This window comes from Saccoglossus kowalevskii, chromosome 9 (assembly GCF_978046115.1).
Source record: "Saccoglossus kowalevskii chromosome 9, keSacKowa6.1, whole genome shotgun sequence".
Classification (NCBI taxonomy): Eukaryota; Metazoa; Hemichordata; class Enteropneusta; family Harrimaniidae; genus Saccoglossus; species Saccoglossus kowalevskii.
In genome coordinates this window covers 21,005,120-21,022,988 of record NC_140649.1, presented here as the reverse complement: position 1 = coordinate 21,022,988, position 17,869 = coordinate 21,005,120, and the positions used below count along the sequence as shown (strand labels likewise).

Sequence of the window (17,869 nt, the reverse complement as noted above, 5' to 3'; positions counted from 1 at the left end):
GTAAAGGATGCATACGAGACTTGTTTAACAGTTTTCTAATAATACCTTGATAATAACCTTCATGTGGTGACTCTTGCTAATGGTCTGAAAATTGCGCTGTGAATTCTGATCAGCTTGATTGATCTCGGGCCGGGAGTGTTTCCGACACACCAATCTTTTCGCTCTGACTGTTAGAATTTGTGATGTAGTAGGGGACAGCAAACATTGTCACTCAACAAACGCTTAAAGATATCCTATCTGGATTTCTTTAACCTCACTTTCTGACTGCTGCCATGCTTTATGCTTGGGTTGCACTTTACGAGTGTGGAACATCAAACCTTTGGTGAGAGTCACTTTCCTAAAGCTTTTTTCTCGTTTTATTATGCGTGACCATGAATGTTATCAGGTTTGCAGAGATCCTCAGCTTATTGCTTATTTTTTACTTGCTTATCAGTTTGTGAATTGAGTCTTTGTGTACACCTGTATTCACCTTCTGTCCATCTTCATTTTCCCGCCAAAAGTTGGATGCAACATTTCGCACATTTTATAGTTTTTTTGTTTGTTTCTTTCTTGGTTATTTTTTTCACCAAATGGATGTAATTTATATCTGTCTACCTGTCATTTTAGGCAGGTAATTCACATTTTAGACAGAAACAAATTTGATTTGACAGGCTACATTTTTATGAACCTGTCAAATTTTGATTGAGAATTTCTATTTTTTTTAAAAAAATATCTATAAATAATCCACAAAAAATAGGCATGTCTGTGGCTACAGACCAGCAACTACTATCTGATATTTTAATATTTATTTTCGACGGGCTATTTTAGCTATAACTCTGTTATGTATGTAACTCTATGTACAGGTCATGATCCAAATGTTTTAAAAATATAAAAAAATTATTCAGGTTCCTTTTATGAAAGATGACTAATAGCTTTATGACTTTCCTTTTTTCAACTTTGCCACCAATTTCCTGACTTTTAACTTCTGTTTAGTTTCAGCTTTAGACTTTCTCCATCTTCTTACTGTTTACAGTGCTCGTGCATGTGTGTGTTTTTGTGTTTATGTCCAGGAAGTGAAGGTGGGAGTGTCTGTTATTTTATATGTATCATTTGCGGTTATATCATATACACGTATCATAAATAATTTGATACAGTTTTATTCCTACTTTCTTTAAATGTATTGCAACTCAAAGATCACTCTGCTTTCGTTGTATTTGCTTTTAGAAAATTAGAAAAATAACCATGTGATTAATGATGGCACTAAATTTTCCTTTAATAATCTGATAACAGTATTTGCTCGGAAGTTCACGAGTTGAAATATCAACAGACTTTCTACTATGAAATTTGATTTATGTGAGCTGTATGTTTATTTCACATTGTAAATGTTTTGATCACTGTGCAAGGTAGATTTTGTAAGCGTGAGATGGATCTTTTCAGAGCCATTATTTTTCCCGCCAACATTTTTGTGCAACATTTTGCAATTTTTCATGTATTTTTCTAGCCTAATTTTTGAGCAAGTGGACTGAATATCCTATTTAGTTACTGATCTTGAACAAAATAATAAAAAAACATGTATGATATTTTGTGAATAGTGAAAAGTTTTGTAAAAAAGGAAATTTAGGCAGGGGTCGACATAAAAAGTAGTCTGTTCATTAGACAAGCACCTGTCCTATGCATCTGTAGCAAGATAAATTAAAAGCAAAATTTGGAATAAATTATTAAGTTTGGTTCATGATCATTTCATTTAACTGTAAACGCTCGTTTTCGAACATTAGCAACTTGTTTTAGTAAAAACCTGATATTTTAATTCATAGGGACAGGCATTTTCTACATTTACCTGTTCCAGCTAAAATCTTCTCGTCTGAACAGGCCTTATTTTCAAACCCTGATAAGGGTTAACAATGTGAGACAAGAAACTTTTTCTGAGAACAAATAGTTTCAGTTGGCAACAGTATTTCTAATTAAATTTGTAGAATTGTTTTCTGAATGATAATCACACTGACCACAATTCATCCTTCACTTACTGAGATCCAAGTCTTCAAAAACACTGAAACAATTTTAAATGTTAGAAATTAGGAATACATTATTAGGTTTCTTAAATCCACCTTTGCTTCAAACCTTTGTCTTTATTCTTTATTTTTAAATTGCTTCTTGTCTATCATGTGCTCAGTTCAGTAACAGACAGTCTAGCCAAACAGACAAGCATAATTTAATTTACTGTGGTTTGGTTTCCGCTTCAGAAAACTTGAAGTGTTCTATTGAGTTGGTACATGCACGCAACACTGTTGTTCATGTATATTTTATAAGCTACCAATTTATTAATGCTTTCAGATTGGCTATTTGCTATCGTGTATTGTTTTTATCAGTTTTGCGCTGCAGACATTTTTACCAAAATGAAGATTACCATTCAATTTTTTCCGAGCTCTTATCTTTTTGATATGCCAGTCAGAAACCATCCAATAAATATTTGAATATGAATTTTCAAAAGATGAATGCTGCTATCACTAATTCTTTTCTGAAAAATTCTGTTATAAAGGTGTCAAAAGTAACAAATTTTGTATCCAAACTTTCGTGCTTTATTTATCTGAAGAGGTATATTACAATGAGGTGACACAAAATTGTTGTCACCATGGAAATGAGCTTTAATAGGAACCCCATGCTTTTTGTCATGAGCTTCATATAACCTTATCCTCAGCAAAAAAACATACTCAAGTTTTCAACATAAATACCTTCACTTCACAAATGTGATTGTCTTTTCAAATACACTTTTGATATGAACTTTGCGGTGTTTCTATTAATATTTATCATTACAGAAATAAACTTTTTAACCTCAGTTGCACAAGAAAAAACCTAGAAATAGAATACTAGCTGGATTATATAAATCATATCGATATTCATCATAAAATGAACAATGTTTTAAAATATGCATCTCATCTTTTACTTGGTCTTGATCACAAAAAATACATTTTTTTTCCTGAATAGCTTCACTGCGATATCTGTAACGTTCAATGCAATAGGCATACTATAATTTGTTATGCATGATTATTTGAAATTAGAGAAAAATGCAATAATTCATTGTGAAACGTGCTGTTTGTTAAAGTTTTATATTCCATGGATATCATATTGACAAGTCTTTAATTACATCTAACGTAAAGGTAATACTTGAGGATAATTGGTCTCCATTCTCTACTAAAAAGCATTGGAAACTAAATAGCATTTGTATTGTAGAACTCGGACGAAATATCAGTCAGCCTTACACCATGGTTCATTATATCATGAAAGCCTGTATAATGTCTGTCGGTATTTCATGCATTGCATATATCTTGTTGTGATTTAGGGCTCAGAAGCAGGTGGGGGTCCTTCACATATTGTTTCCTGTGGGAAAATGCAGTATATTTTCCAAGTTTTGTATTTAGGTATAAAATGAATGGCAAATTGAGACCCCAGTATTGATAGGACGGTTCACCATATGGATGCGTGTTAATTTTAAAGGCCATGTAGGGTTTCTAAGTGTCACAAAACAAAAGTCTCTAGCAATTCTAGCTCCTGTAAATGCTTTTTCTTCCACTTTTAGGTCACTGTGTTGCCCAAAAGTGGGCGTTTGTGACTATGAATGTTACAGCATGATAATAGCATACGTGTTGAGTTTTCGCTGCAGGAAGGTCAAAAAACACGCACGGGCAAGCAAGCCGAGTAGACTTGAATTAATCCACTGTTGTCAATCAATGCCATATGACAAGGACATGCTATGCAATTGATCAAGAGAACACTTTATACATAGCCACTCCTCGTTTAAAGAATGATTGTCTTGCACTGTGCCGTAATGAAAATCTGAGCCTTTACAGTTGCTACCACCTGTACACCACCACATAGGTAGGTTGCTGAAAATTTAAAGGGCATTGTCATCGCAAAGCAATATATACATAGATGGATGAATGCCTGTAGTCTCAACCGCTACCCTTTTGGAAAAGAGGGGTACAACTAATATTTTAGTTTTTGACGCCTGATCACTATCAAAATAGGACCTACATAATTCTTATAGCGTGATCGCATACAACTTTACAAATCAAGGAGGGCATTTAAGAGGCATTGTCATCGCAAAGCAATATATACATAGATGGAAGAATGCTTGTAGTCTCAACCGCTACCCTTTTGGAAAAGAGGGGTACAACTAATATTTTAGTTTTTGACGCCTGATCACTATCAAAATAGGACCTACATGATTCTTATAGTGTGATCGCATACAACTTTACAAATCAAGGAGGGCATTTAAGAGGCATTGTCATCGCAAAGCAATATATACATAGATGGATGAATGCCTGTAGTCTCAACCGCTACCCTTTTGGAAAAGAGGGGTACAACTAATATTTTAGTTTTTGACGCCTGATCACTATCAAAATAGGACCTACATAATTCTTATAGCGTGATCGCATACAACTTGACAATCGAGGAGGACATCACCTACTGCAGTTGACTACTCCAGCACTTGTTACATGATCACACATGACTTGATAAATCTAGCAGGGCTGTGCGTATGTAGGATAATCTACTTGACCTATATAAACATTGCAAATATACCACCCACTCTTGGTTTATGGCTGGTATATGTATCTATGCAAGCTGCATACTATATGAACCACCAATAGGCGTTTACTACACCTGTAATACAAATGGTCCTAACCCCCCAGCCTAGATAAGATCAGACTGGATAATATAATTAATGGGTACTCCTAAGGATGATAATGTATTTACGATTGTTATTAGGTAAGAGAACATTACCCAGAAAGAGCAACTATCTTTTTAGATACCTCTGTGGCCAACAAAACATGCTGTTTTATTGGAATTGCATGTAATGTCACAGATGTGGGCGATTACTAAAATGATAGTAATTACACTGCAAGTTGTCCTCATTTATATTTCAGAAACTTGGCAAAAAGTAGATAAAAATGGCCATAAATCTGACAAAAGACCATCTGTCGACAAAATTAAATTTGCGTATTACCCACCTTGTGTGTGTTTGAATCACTAGTTGCTGAAGGTATGCTATGATAAATGATGTCATTGAGGATACATTAGTTTCAGTTATATTCAAATTAATTGATGAATATCATAAATTAAGTTATAAATAACAGATTCATTATGAATAGCAGATAGCTTTTGAGAAGTAAAGTATAATCACACTTTACCAATGTTCGTCAACATTTTTTGATAAATGGAGTAATTTTCATAAAGTGAGTTATAGGTATCTTAATAATTAATGGAACACAGTTGTTGTTGCATGTCGTGTTTGATATAGGTCCCGTGTGACTTATAAAATGCTATAAAGTACATTATTTGTTAATTTGAAATTTGAATGTATATGCTGTTTAATAAGACCACTGTGCTTTAATTCAAAACTATGTAATTTTGTTTCACATGTTTCTATCTATGTATATCATGTTAATATTAGATGGAACAAGTCTAACGTGCAATTGCTTTCAAATCTATTTTTTTTAATGAGAAAAACAGCAGGAGATTATGTTAAAAGTCCTGTAAGTTGTCATTGGCAATAAATTATCCATCTTTTTATGTTGATCGTTTATATTATATTGCACAATATGGATGGCTTAGATATTACATTGGACAATACAGGTGGCTTAGGGGGACTCTGCTATATTGTAAGACCCCCTAAGAAAATGAAAACTGAATGTAGTAACTGAATACTAATGTGCAAATTTTGGAAACACTTGAGTTTCTCTACCAGGCAATCACATTCTCTGTTGCCAAAACTTCAGTGTAATTTACACTGTTTGCTGCGATTCAAATTGACGATCCAACAAATAGGGTGTTAAGTGACACGAGACCAGGAAATTGGAATGTGCATGTGGAAAACATAATTTCATTCGCACCTGCAAAGAAGTAGGTTAGTGTATAGAGTAATGTGCTTCACAGTAAAATTTTATGACTACACATTAACAGTTGTAGTCTTGAATTTGTTTATTAAACTAATTAATATTTTAAATTTATGATATTATATTCAATATTTTATTATTAATGGTTATAAATTACTTCATGGAAAAAAAAAACTTTAGTTCGTCGATATCAACAGGTGTTCACAGTTGAACATCAATCAGTTCAATTATTGAAAGTGTGCTTCACTATTGAGCACAGTAAAAAGAATGTCTTTATTTTTTAAATAAAAGCTCTCTCAATGAGAGCTATAAAAAATGTGCCTACATATTTACACTCCCAAATCCTTTATGTAGCTTTTTGGGTCTTTGGACTCTTAATGTGTCGTATTTGATGATTATGAATATACATGAATTGTGGAATCTAACTCTATTGAGACCAGCAATTAAAGAAGAGGTTCAGAAAAGCAAATACTTTGCATACTTTGAGACACAGGAATCAATTTACAAAAATACAATTGATAAACATTAATGACGTAATAACATAGACAATCAAATTAGCCAATACCCGCTACTTGAAGCACTTCTTTTGCACTTGCCAATTATTATAAAGAGATCGTAGTATCTAAAAGATGCCTTTTGTGTCTTTTGAAGTCAATTTATATCCCATTTCATAAAATTAACATAATTTTTTCAAAACTAGTTTTCAAGCCTTTCAGCTAGTAACAAATTAGGTCCATTTTGTCGGAAAGTAATATTGAAAAATAAATAAAATGTGCAAAACGCAAAATTTGGGACAGTGGAAAATTATTGCTTACAAAATGTTGAAGAGTTGGTGTTAACAAAAATGACAAATTCTCTCATTTTATTCTTCTATATCGTATTTCTATATTTGATAATTCTTAATTACTTCTTAAGGCATGTCGTGATGATACAGCATTAAGCCTACTCTCCAGATACTGCAGTATCAAAATATCCACATATATTATACAGATTGTTACGCCCACCCTAATGTTTTTCACCCACGCCTCCTACTTTGGATTACTACAAACAAATAATTTTCACTATCAATAAATACCATCTTAACCCCAATAGTGTTCTAGATTTTCACTAATCTTAAAAGTGGCTTAGCTCATTATAGCAGTTGACTATGACGGTGATCAGAATGGCTATATGTAAATGTACTCGTCACATTGCTGCTTCCTGTATAAGCTCTTAAATAGCCTGGCTTGCTTGCTCAAGTGAATCTGCAACGGATGGGTATCAGTGCATGTACAAAGGTATTCTCTTAGTTTTATGGCATTCATTTCCGTTTAGACAGATATTTCCTATGCGGATATGTGTTCATTTGGTAGAAACGCATCGTCTTAATATTTCAGACTTGAAAGGTTTCTGCTTTTCAGTGTTCTTTACTTCTGAGGCATTGTGACATAAATTCTTGTAACTTTTGTGATTTCTCAAACCATCTTATAACAATCAACTTGCATTTTGAACCCAATGTAAATCACAATCAACTTCCATGAAATTTTCACAAATGCAGTAAAGTTTATTTTTATGATTTCTAAAATTATTTATGATATTCTTAAAGTGCTTCTTGATTTTCTGTTTTGAAAAACAACATCCAAAACATATCATCGGTCAATTCATTAGTTCCAAGGCAGGCTTCAAGTATATTTTGAGAGTACTTTATGTATACTTAAAAGATGCAGTAATCATGTATTTTTGTATATTGTGGATATTTCTAAAATATCCATTTATATACTATAAATAAATCTATATACAGACAATTTATCTCCAATATTGATATACCCTAAAACTATTAGCTGCATCATCAATGGTCACACATACTCAAAGCATGTCATTTTTTTGTGTAATCAGATCTAGCGTTTCTACTTTAAGAATTTGATTTTACAAATGTGTTTAGTCATCTGAGTGTAGCATCATTTGATTTATTTGAAGGATTTTTGTATGCTTATATCACAAGGTGTTCTTAAGGTAGTTTTCTACCAGTGTTACTGTAATGTTCATGATTCTGAAATAAATAAATATAGAGTTGTTAAATAGAGATTTGATGTAGGATGGTAATGTATAATTATGTCAGTCTATTAAAAACACTTAAAAGCTCCTTCCCTATATTCTACTGATTTCAACTTAGTACAAGGGTGATTCAAGGTATCTACAGAGCAGGTTCTTGGTTGGATTTGGGCATATTAATTATCTAATTTGCAAAATAATTTGCCAATTTTAAACCTTTCTTTTGATATCTTCTAACCCATGCACTGTGATTAATTTCATAGAAACTTGGTCATAAGTCCCCCAGGTGTATTTGGGGTTGAACTCTCTGCATATTAATTACCTAATTTGCATAAATATCAGATACTATGAATCAGATTACCTCTGTATTTTCACAATGTTCATATTAAACCACTGGGCTATATCAGTTTAATATTTCATTTAAATTGCAATTATTTTCTCCAATACCCCAGCCCACAGGAGTTCCTTCTAAGCTTTCTAATTTTTCACAACATATATGGATATATTTAGTGTGGTGAGTGTTATTTATTTTACATCCTTTTAATACATGTTTTTCTTGATTATTTGTTCAGGTAGTATATTGGTTTGTTTTTTGAAGAATACAGTGTAATGTTATTAGACCAAACCATGTTGAGAAGACTACTCATTGTTATTGGTGTGTTGTTAGTAGTCTTTATCCGTATTAGAGCTGATTTTACGTCCTTTAATGACACTGAATCTATTCTCGGTAAGTATCTATAAAGGTATTTCGTTTCTATAATTCATATATCTACCTTGAGTACACTGTTTTGCAAATTCGAATGTACTATTTCTCTAAATTCTTATTAATTTGGACCAAATGGGAATTGCCTACATGTTTCATATATTTTGAAAAAATTTGGAATAACTATTTTTGAAAGGTGAAAAAATATGCCTTTGGCATTTAGTTGTTAAAATATAGTCTTTCTTTCAACATATAAAAATGTTTTTCTTTTTATACCTTGAGCATATTCTAAAAAGTGTAATTCATCTTTTGTTCCTAAATTTTTTTTCTAATGTTTCATCTTGTTTGCGTCCTCTAACTCAAGATTGCCAGTTCTGAATTTTTCCACTGACATATAAACAATATATATGAAACCAAATTATAAATATAGTTGTATAATTAAAATAAAAATAATTGGCAATATTTTGCTTGTGGGAGCTTGCCCTTATCACCATTGGTTCCCGCTTTTTATCACAAATTCAGAAAATATTCCCATTTATAGTCTGCACTTTCCTTCAGAAAATTGGGAGAAAAATAGCAAAATTTTTTGAGTAAAAACTAGAAATTGACTAAAATGTTGTCAGTTGGCTCCAAAATTAAGGTTCATTTCCAGAAATATTGAAGAATATTAAAAAAAAATGGGCAGAAAATTTGGATGATATAGTCTGGTGGGGAAAAGGTTAATTATTGCTCACTGAAGTTCATGACCAATTATAAATAGAAACCTCTTCCATTTAATTAACCCAAAATATTCTCTTATTTTCTGCAAATCGTGATTCGTTTGATTAATTTTATATATATTTTCTTATTTTCTATCTATTTTTGTAGTCTTTCTAAAAACAAAATATATATTTTACTGATGAAGATTTGAAAATACACAAACATGATAAATTCTAGATCAGGTGGTATTGTAGTACAATAACACACGTGTCCACTTCCCTGTACAGTAATTAGTGAATCGTTAATTTTCCTTCCTTCAATTATTCGGTGGTGGGGGTAGCTTTGGGGAAAAACAGTGCACAGAGAAAGTTTTGATATAAAAAATTATAGCTTTGTTTTTGGGAAAACTGTATCGAAGGTGGAGGTCGGTGCAAAAATTGATTTTTTTGGGAGCAATTTTCATTGGAATATATTTTAAAGCGCCTTTTTTGAAGAAAAAATAGTGTTCAGTAGAAATAATTTGTGACAACCATGAATACCCCTCTCAGAACTATATCATTTTCTCACCATATTTAACTGAATAAAATGATGAGACAATAGAACCGAATAGTAAATTTCATAAAAATCACTGTTTTCATGGCTGTTTTACCTATGTTTTGTGCAAAAAGTAGAAGTAACCATATATTTTTATCTGGGTTTTTGTGAAAACTCCATGAAATAAACCACATAGCAAAAGTTAAGGAAATCTGATCTGTTTTAATGGTAGCCAACTACCTTTAATTATTTCAGTGCTCAATATTTTACTTGCCTAAAATTCAGGACAAGTATTTTAACCATAGACATTTTCAGATGAATCTAGCTCAAAACGATGTGAAGGAAAAATCTAACATCCCCCTTTTCAGAATTTCCAATCTCTTCAATACAAAAAAACCTGTTTATCTGGGAAGTCATTTCAACACTCAAGTCTAATTTTAGCAATATACACAAAGCAAGCCTCTTAGGAATTATCATTTCTATCCTGTTAACGGGTGACTATCAACTTCAAAGACGTCACTTGGAGCTCTCTGTTTTGAAAGGCTTTCTGCTTATCATGAAGTGGTTTCTATTTTTAGAGGGAGGCACACAGAGAAACTTGTCTAAACTAAATACAATGTACGAACTGTAAACCTGTCTTAACCGAATACTGTAAACCTGTCTAAACCGAACACTGTAAACATGTCTAAACCAAACACTGTAAACATGTCTAAACCGAACACTGTAAACATGTCTAAACCAAACACTGTAAACATGTCTAAACCAAACACTGTAAACCTGTCTAAACCGAACACTGTAAACATGTCTAAACCAAACACTGTAAACATGCCTGAACGGAACACTGTAAATGTGCCTGAACCAAATACCGGTACTTTAAACCTGTCTAAACCAAACATTGTAAACCTGCCTAAACCAAACATTGTAAACCTGCCTAAACCAAACATTGTAAACCTGTCTAAACAGAACATTGTAAACCTGGCTAAACCAAACATTGTAAACCTGCCTAAACCAAAAGTTGTAAACCTGCCTAAACCAAACTTTGTAAACCTGCCTTAACCAAACTTTGTAAACCTGCCTAAACCAAACTTTGTAAACCTGCCTAAACCAAACTTTGTAAACCTATCTAAACCAATCATTGTAAACCTGTCTAAACCGAACATCGTAAACCTGTCTAAACCGAACATTGTAAACCTGTCTAAACCGAACATTGTAAACCTGTCTAAACCAATCATTGTAAACCTGTCTAAACCAATCATTGTAAACCTGTCTAAATCAAACTTTGTAAACCTGTCTAAACCGAACATTGTAAACCTGCCTAAACCAAACTTTGTAAACCTGTCTAAACCGAACATTGTAAACCTGCCTAAACCAAACTTTGTAAACCTGCCTAAACCAATCATTGTAAACCTGTCTAAACCGAACATTGTAAACCTGTCTAAACCGAACATTGTAAACCTGCCTAAACCAAACTTTGTAAACCTGTCTAAACCAATCATTGTAAACCTGCCTAAACCAAATTTTGTAAACCTGTCTAAACCAAACTTTGTAAACCTGCCTACACCAAACTTTGTAAACCTGCCTAAACCAAACTTTGTAAACCTGCTTAAACCAAACTTTGTAAACCTGCCTACACCAAACTTTGTAAACCTGCTTAAACCAAACTTTGTAAACCTGTCTAAACCAAACTTTGTAAACCTGCTTAAACCAAACTTTGTAAACCTGCTTAAACCAAACTTTGTAAACCTGCCTAAACCAAACTTTGTAAACCTGCTTAAACCAAATTTTGTAAACCTGCCTAAACCAAACTTTGTAAACCTGCTTAAACCAAACTTTGTAAACCTGCTTAAACCAAACTTTGTAAACCTGCCTAAACCAAACTTTGTAAACCTGCTTAAACCAAATTTTGTAAACCTGCCTACACCAAACTTTGTAAACCTGCCTACACCAAACTTTGTAAACCTGCCTAAACCAAACTTTGTAAACCTGCTTAAACCAAACTTTGTAAACCTGTCTAAACCAATCATTGTAAACCTGTCTAAACCGAACATTGTAAACCTGCTTAAACCAAACTTTGTAAACCTGTCTAAACCAATCATTGTAAACATGTCTAAACCAAACACTGTAAACCTGTCTAAACCGAACACTGTAAACATGTCTAAACCAAACACTGTAAACATGCCTGAACGGAACACTGTAAATGTGCCTGAACCAAATACCGGTACTTTAAACCTGTCTAAACCAAACATTGTAAACCTGCCTAAACCAAACATTGTAAACCTGCCTAAACCAAACATTGTAAACCTGTCTAAACAGAACATTGTAAACCTGGCTAAACCAAACATTGTAAACCTGCCTAAACCAAAAGTTGTAAACCTGCCTAAACCAAACTTTGTAAACCTGCCTTAACCAAACTTTGTAAACCTGCCTAAACCAAACTTTGTAAACCTGCCTAAACCAAACTTTGTAAACCTATCTAAACCAATCATTGTAAACCTGTCTAAACCGAACATCGTAAACCTGTCTAAACCGAACATTGTAAACCTGTCTAAACCGAACATTGTAAACCTGTCTAAACCAATCATTGTAAACCTGTCTAAACCAATCATTGTAAACCTGTCTAAATCAAACTTTGTAAACCTGTCTAAACCGAACATTGTAAACCTGCCTAAACCAAACTTTGTAAACCTGTCTAAACCGAACATTGTAAACCTGCCTAAACCATACTTTGTAAACCTGCCTAAACCAATCATTGTAAACCTGTCTAAACCGAACATTGTAAACCTGTCTAAACCGAACATTGTAAACCTGCCTAAACCAAACTTTGTAAACCTGTCTAAACCAATCATTGTAAACCTGCCTAAACCAAATTTTGTAAACCTGTCTAAACCAAACTTTGTAAACCTGCCTACACCAAACTTTGTAAACCTGCCTAAACCAAACTTTGTAAACCTGCTTAAACCAAACTTTGTAAACCTGCCTACACCAAACTTTGTAAACCTGCTTAAACCAAACTTTGTAAACCTGTCTAAACCAAACTTTGTAAACCTGCTTAAACCAAACTTTGTAAACCTGCTTAAACCAAACTTTGTAAACCTGCCTAAACCAAACTTTGTAAACCTGCTTAAACCAAATTTTGTAAACCTGCCTAAACCAAACTTTGTAAACCTGCTTAAACCAAACTTTGTAAACCTGCTTAAACCAAACTTTGTAAACCTGCCTAAACCAAACTTTGTAAACCTGCTTAAACCAAATTTTGTAAACCTGCCTACACCAAACTTTGTAAACCTGCCTACACCAAACTTTGTAAACCTGCCTAAACCAAACTTTGTAAACCTGCTTAAACCAAACTTTGTAAACCTGTCTAAACCAATCATTGTAAACCTGTCTAAACCGAACATTGTAAACCTGTTTAAACCGAACATAGTAAACCTGTTTAAACCGAACATTGTAAACCTGCCTAAACCAAATTTTGTAAACCTGTCTAAACCAAACTTTGTAAACCTGCCTACACCAAACTTTGTAAACCTGCCTAAACCAAACTTTGTAAACCTGCCTAAACCAAACTTTGTAAACCTGCCTAAACCAAACTTTGTAAACCTGCTTAAACCAAACTTTGTAAACCTGCCTAAACCAAACTTTGTAAACCTGTCTAAACCAAACATTGTAAACCTGCCTAAACCAAATTTTGTAAACCTGTCTAAACCAAACTTTGTAAACCTGCCTACACCAAACTTTGTAAACCTGCCTAAACCAAACTTTGTAAACCTGCCTAAACCAAACTTTGTAAACCTGCCTAAACCAAACTTTGTAAACCTGCCTAAACCAAACTTTGTAAACCTGCCTAAACCAAACTTTGTAAACCTGCTTAAACCAAACTTTGTAAACCTGCTTAAACCAAACTTTGTAAACCTGCTTAAACCAAACTTTGTAAACCTGCCTACACCAAACTTTGTAAACCTGCCTAAACCAAACTTTGTAAACCTGCTTAAACCAAACTTTGTAAACCTGCCTAAACCAAACTTTGTAAACCTGCCTAAACCAAACTTTGTAAACCTGTCTAAACCAAACTTTGTAAACCTGCCTAAACCAAACTTTGTAAACCTGCCTAAACCAAACTTTGTAAACCTGCTTAAACCAAACTTTGTAAACCTGCTTAAACCAAACTTTGTAAACCTGCTTAAACCAAACTTTGTAAACCTGCTTAAACCAAACTTTGTAAACCTGCTTAAACCAAACTTTGTAAACCTGCTTAAACCAAACTTTGTAAACCTGTCTAAACCAAACTTTGTAAACCTGCTTAAACCAAACTTTGTAAACCTGTCTAAACCAAACTTTGTAAACCTGCCTACACCAAACTTTGTAAACCTGCCTAAACCAAACTTTGTAAACCTGCCTAAACCAAACTTTGTAAACCTGCCTAAACCAAACTTTGTAAACCTGCTTAAACCAAACTTTGTAAACCTGCTTAAACCAAACTTTGTAAACCTGCCTAAACCAAACTTTGTAAACCTGTCTAAACCAAACATTGTAAACCTGCCTAAACCAAATTTTGTAAACCTGTCTAAACCAAACTTTGTAAACCTGCCTACACCAAACTTTGTAAACCTGCCTAAACCAAACTTTGTAAACCTGCCTAAACCAAACTTTGTAAACCTGCCTAAACCAAACTTTGTAAACCTGCCTAAACCAAACTTTGTAACCTGCCTAAACCAAACTTTGTAAACCTGCTTAAACCAAACTTTGTAAACCTGCTTAAACCAAACTTTGTAAACCTGCTTAAACCAAACTTTGTAAACCTGCCTACACCAAACTTTGTAAACCTGCCTAAACCAAACTTTGTAAACCTGCTTAAACCAAACTTTGTAAACCTGCCTAAACCAAACTTTGTAAACCTGTCTAAACCAAACTTTGTAAACCTGTCTAAACCAAACTTTGTAAACCTGTCTAAACCAAACTTTGTAAACCTGCCTAAACCAAACTTTGTAAACCTGCCTAAACCAAACTTTGTAAACCTGCTTAAACCAAACTTTGTAAACCTGCTTAAACCAAACTTTGTAAACCTGCTTAAACCAAACTTTGTAAACCTGCTTAAACCAAACTTTGTAAACCTGCTTAAACCAAACTTTGTAAACCTCTTAAACCAAACTTTGTAAACCTGTCTAAACCAAACTTTGTAAACCTGCTTAAACCAAACTTTGTAAACCTGCTTAAACCAAACTTTGTAAACCTGTCTAAACCAAACTTTGTAAACCTGCCTACACCAAACTTTGTAAACCTGCTTAAACCAAACTTTGTAAACCTGCTTAAACCAAACTTTGTAAACCTGCTTAAACCAAACTTTGTAAACCTGCTTAAACCAAACTTTGTAAACCTGCTTAAACCAAACTTTGTAAACCTGCTTAAACCAAACTTTGTAAACCTGCTTAAACCAAACTTTGTAAACCTGCTTAAACCAAACTTTGTAAACCTGCTTAAACCAAACTTTGTAAACCTGCTTAAACCAAACTTTGTAAACCTGCCTAAACCAAACTTTGTAAACCTGCCTAAACCAAACTTTGTAAACCTGCTTAAACCAAACTTTGTAAACCTGCCTAAACCAAACTTTGTAAACCTGTCTAAACCAAACATTGTAAACCTGCCTAAACCAAATTTTGTAAACCTGTCTAAACCAAACTTTGTAAACCTGCCTACACCAAACTTTGTAAACCTGCCTAAACCAAACTTTGTAAACCTGCCTAAACCAAACTTTGTAAACCTGCCTAAACCAAACTTTGTAAACCTGCCTAAACCAAACTTTGTAAACCTGCCTAAACCAAACTTTGTAAACCTGCTTAAACCAAACTTTGTAAACCTGCTTAAACCAAACTTTGTAAACCTGCTTAAACCAAACTTTGTAAACCTGCTTAAACCAAACTTTGTAAACCTGCCTACACCAAACTTTGTAAACCTGCCTAAACCAAACTTTGTAAACCTGCTTAAACCAAACTTTGTAAACCTGCCTAAACCAAACTTTGTAAACCTGCCTAAACCAAACTTTGTAAACCTGTCTAAACCAAACTTTGTAAACCTGCCTAAACCAAACTTTGTAAACCTGCCTAAACCAAACTTTGTAAACCTGCTTAAACCAAACTTTGTAAACCTGCTTAAACCAAACTTTGTAAACCTGCTTAAACCAAACTTTGTAAACCTGCTTAAACCAAACTTTGTAAACCTGCTTAAACCAAACTTTGTAAACCTGCTTAAACCAAACTTTGTAAACCTGTCTAAACCAAACTTTGTAAACCTGCTTAAACCAAACTTTGTAAACCTGTCTAAACCAAACTTTGTAAACCTGCCTACACCAAACTTTGTAAACCTGCCTAAACCAAACTTTGTAAACCTGCCTAAACCAAACTTTGTAAACCTGCCTAAACCAAACTTTGTAAACCTGCTTAAACCAAACTTTGTAAACCTGCCTAAACCAAACTTTGTAAACCTGTCTAAACCAAACATTGTAAACCTGCCTAAACCAAATTTTGTAAACCTGTCTAAACCAAACTTTGTAAACCTGCCTACACCAAACTTTGTAAACCTGCCTAAACCAAACTTTGTAAACCTGCCTAAACCAAACTTTGTAAACCTGCCTAAACCAAACTTTGTAAACCTGCCTAAACCAAACTTTGTAAACCTGCCTAAACCAAACTTTGTAAACCTGCTTAAACCAAACTTTGTAAACCTGCTTAAACCAAACTTTGTAAACCTGCTTAAACCAAACTTTGTAAACCTGCCTACACCAAACTTTGTAAACCTGCCTAAACCAAACTTTGTAAACCTGCTTAAACCAAACTTTGTAAACCTGCCTAAACCAAACTTTGTAAACCTGTCTAAACCAAACTTTGTAAACCTGTCTAAACCAAACTTTGTAAACCTGCCTAAACCAAACTTTGTAAACCTGCCTAAACCAAACTTTGTAAACCTGCTTAAACCAAACTTTGTAAACCTGCTTAAACCAAACTTTGTAAACCTGCTTAAACCAAACTTTGTAAACCTGCTTAAACCAAACTTTGTAAACCTGCTTAAACCAAACTTTGTAAACCTCTTAAACCAAACTTTGTAAACCTGTCTAAACCAAACTTTGTAAACCTGCTTAAACCAAACTTTGTAAACCTGCTTAAACCAAACTTTGTAAACCTGTCTAAACCAAACTTTGTAAACCTGCCTACACCAAACTTTGTAAACCTGCTTAAACCAAACTTTGTAAACCTGCTTAAACCAAACTTTGTAAACCTGCTTAAACCAAACTTTGTAAACCTGCTTAAACCAAACTTTGTAAACCTGCTTAAACCAAACTTTGTAAACCTGCTTAAACCAAACTTTGTAAACCTGCTTAAACCAAACTTTGTAAACCTGCTTAAACCAAACTTTGTAAACCTGTCTAAACCATAGCCCTAGAGGTTGCAAATGTATGTCAAAATCAAACACTAACTGTACATATAAACTAAATACTTGTCTTAACTATGTTTACTTCCTAACATGTTACTCCATGTCATTTTGGCTCAGTGTATAACAAATAAAAATAACATGTTGGTCACTGCTCTGTAAAAAAATGTGTTTTTGACTCCCATGTGCGAAGCACAAAATGGGAGTCTTTGCAGTTAGTGTGTGTGTGTGTGTGTGTGTGTGTGTGTGTGTGTGTGTGTATGTGTGTCCGTCTGTTCCACTGATATCTCAAGAACCATACATCAGTTTTTGATGAAACTTGGTGCATAGATGCTCTGGGCCAATGTGCAGATTTGATTAGGTTTGGTATAATTACATGCATATTAATTACCTAATTTGCATGATAATAAGCTAATTTTTAGCTGTTCCATGACTGTTCCTTTGATATCTAAAGAACCACTCATTGGATTTTGATGAAACTTGGTATATAGATGCTCTGTACTAATGCTAATGATTAGTTTTTGATAAAAATTACCTAATTACTAATTACCTAATTTGCATAATGATTAGTGAATTTTTGGTTTTTTAACTGATCAAGTACTAATCATCGCAT

The 17,869-nt window shown here is 33.6% G+C and overlaps 1 protein-coding gene across 1 annotated transcript in view; it reads left to right on the top strand.

Moving 5' to 3' along the window:
* The window catches only part of fgfra (fibroblast growth factor receptor A), a 138,351-nt gene that overhangs the window by 65,415 nt on the left and 55,067 nt on the right, over window positions 1-17,869 (top strand). Inside the window, 1 exon segment of the mRNA NM_001168063.1 lies at window positions 8,474-8,628. Within this exon segment, the coding sequence (NP_001161535.1) occupies window positions 8,511-8,628 (118 nt within the window). The 5' untranslated portion in view covers window positions 8,474-8,510.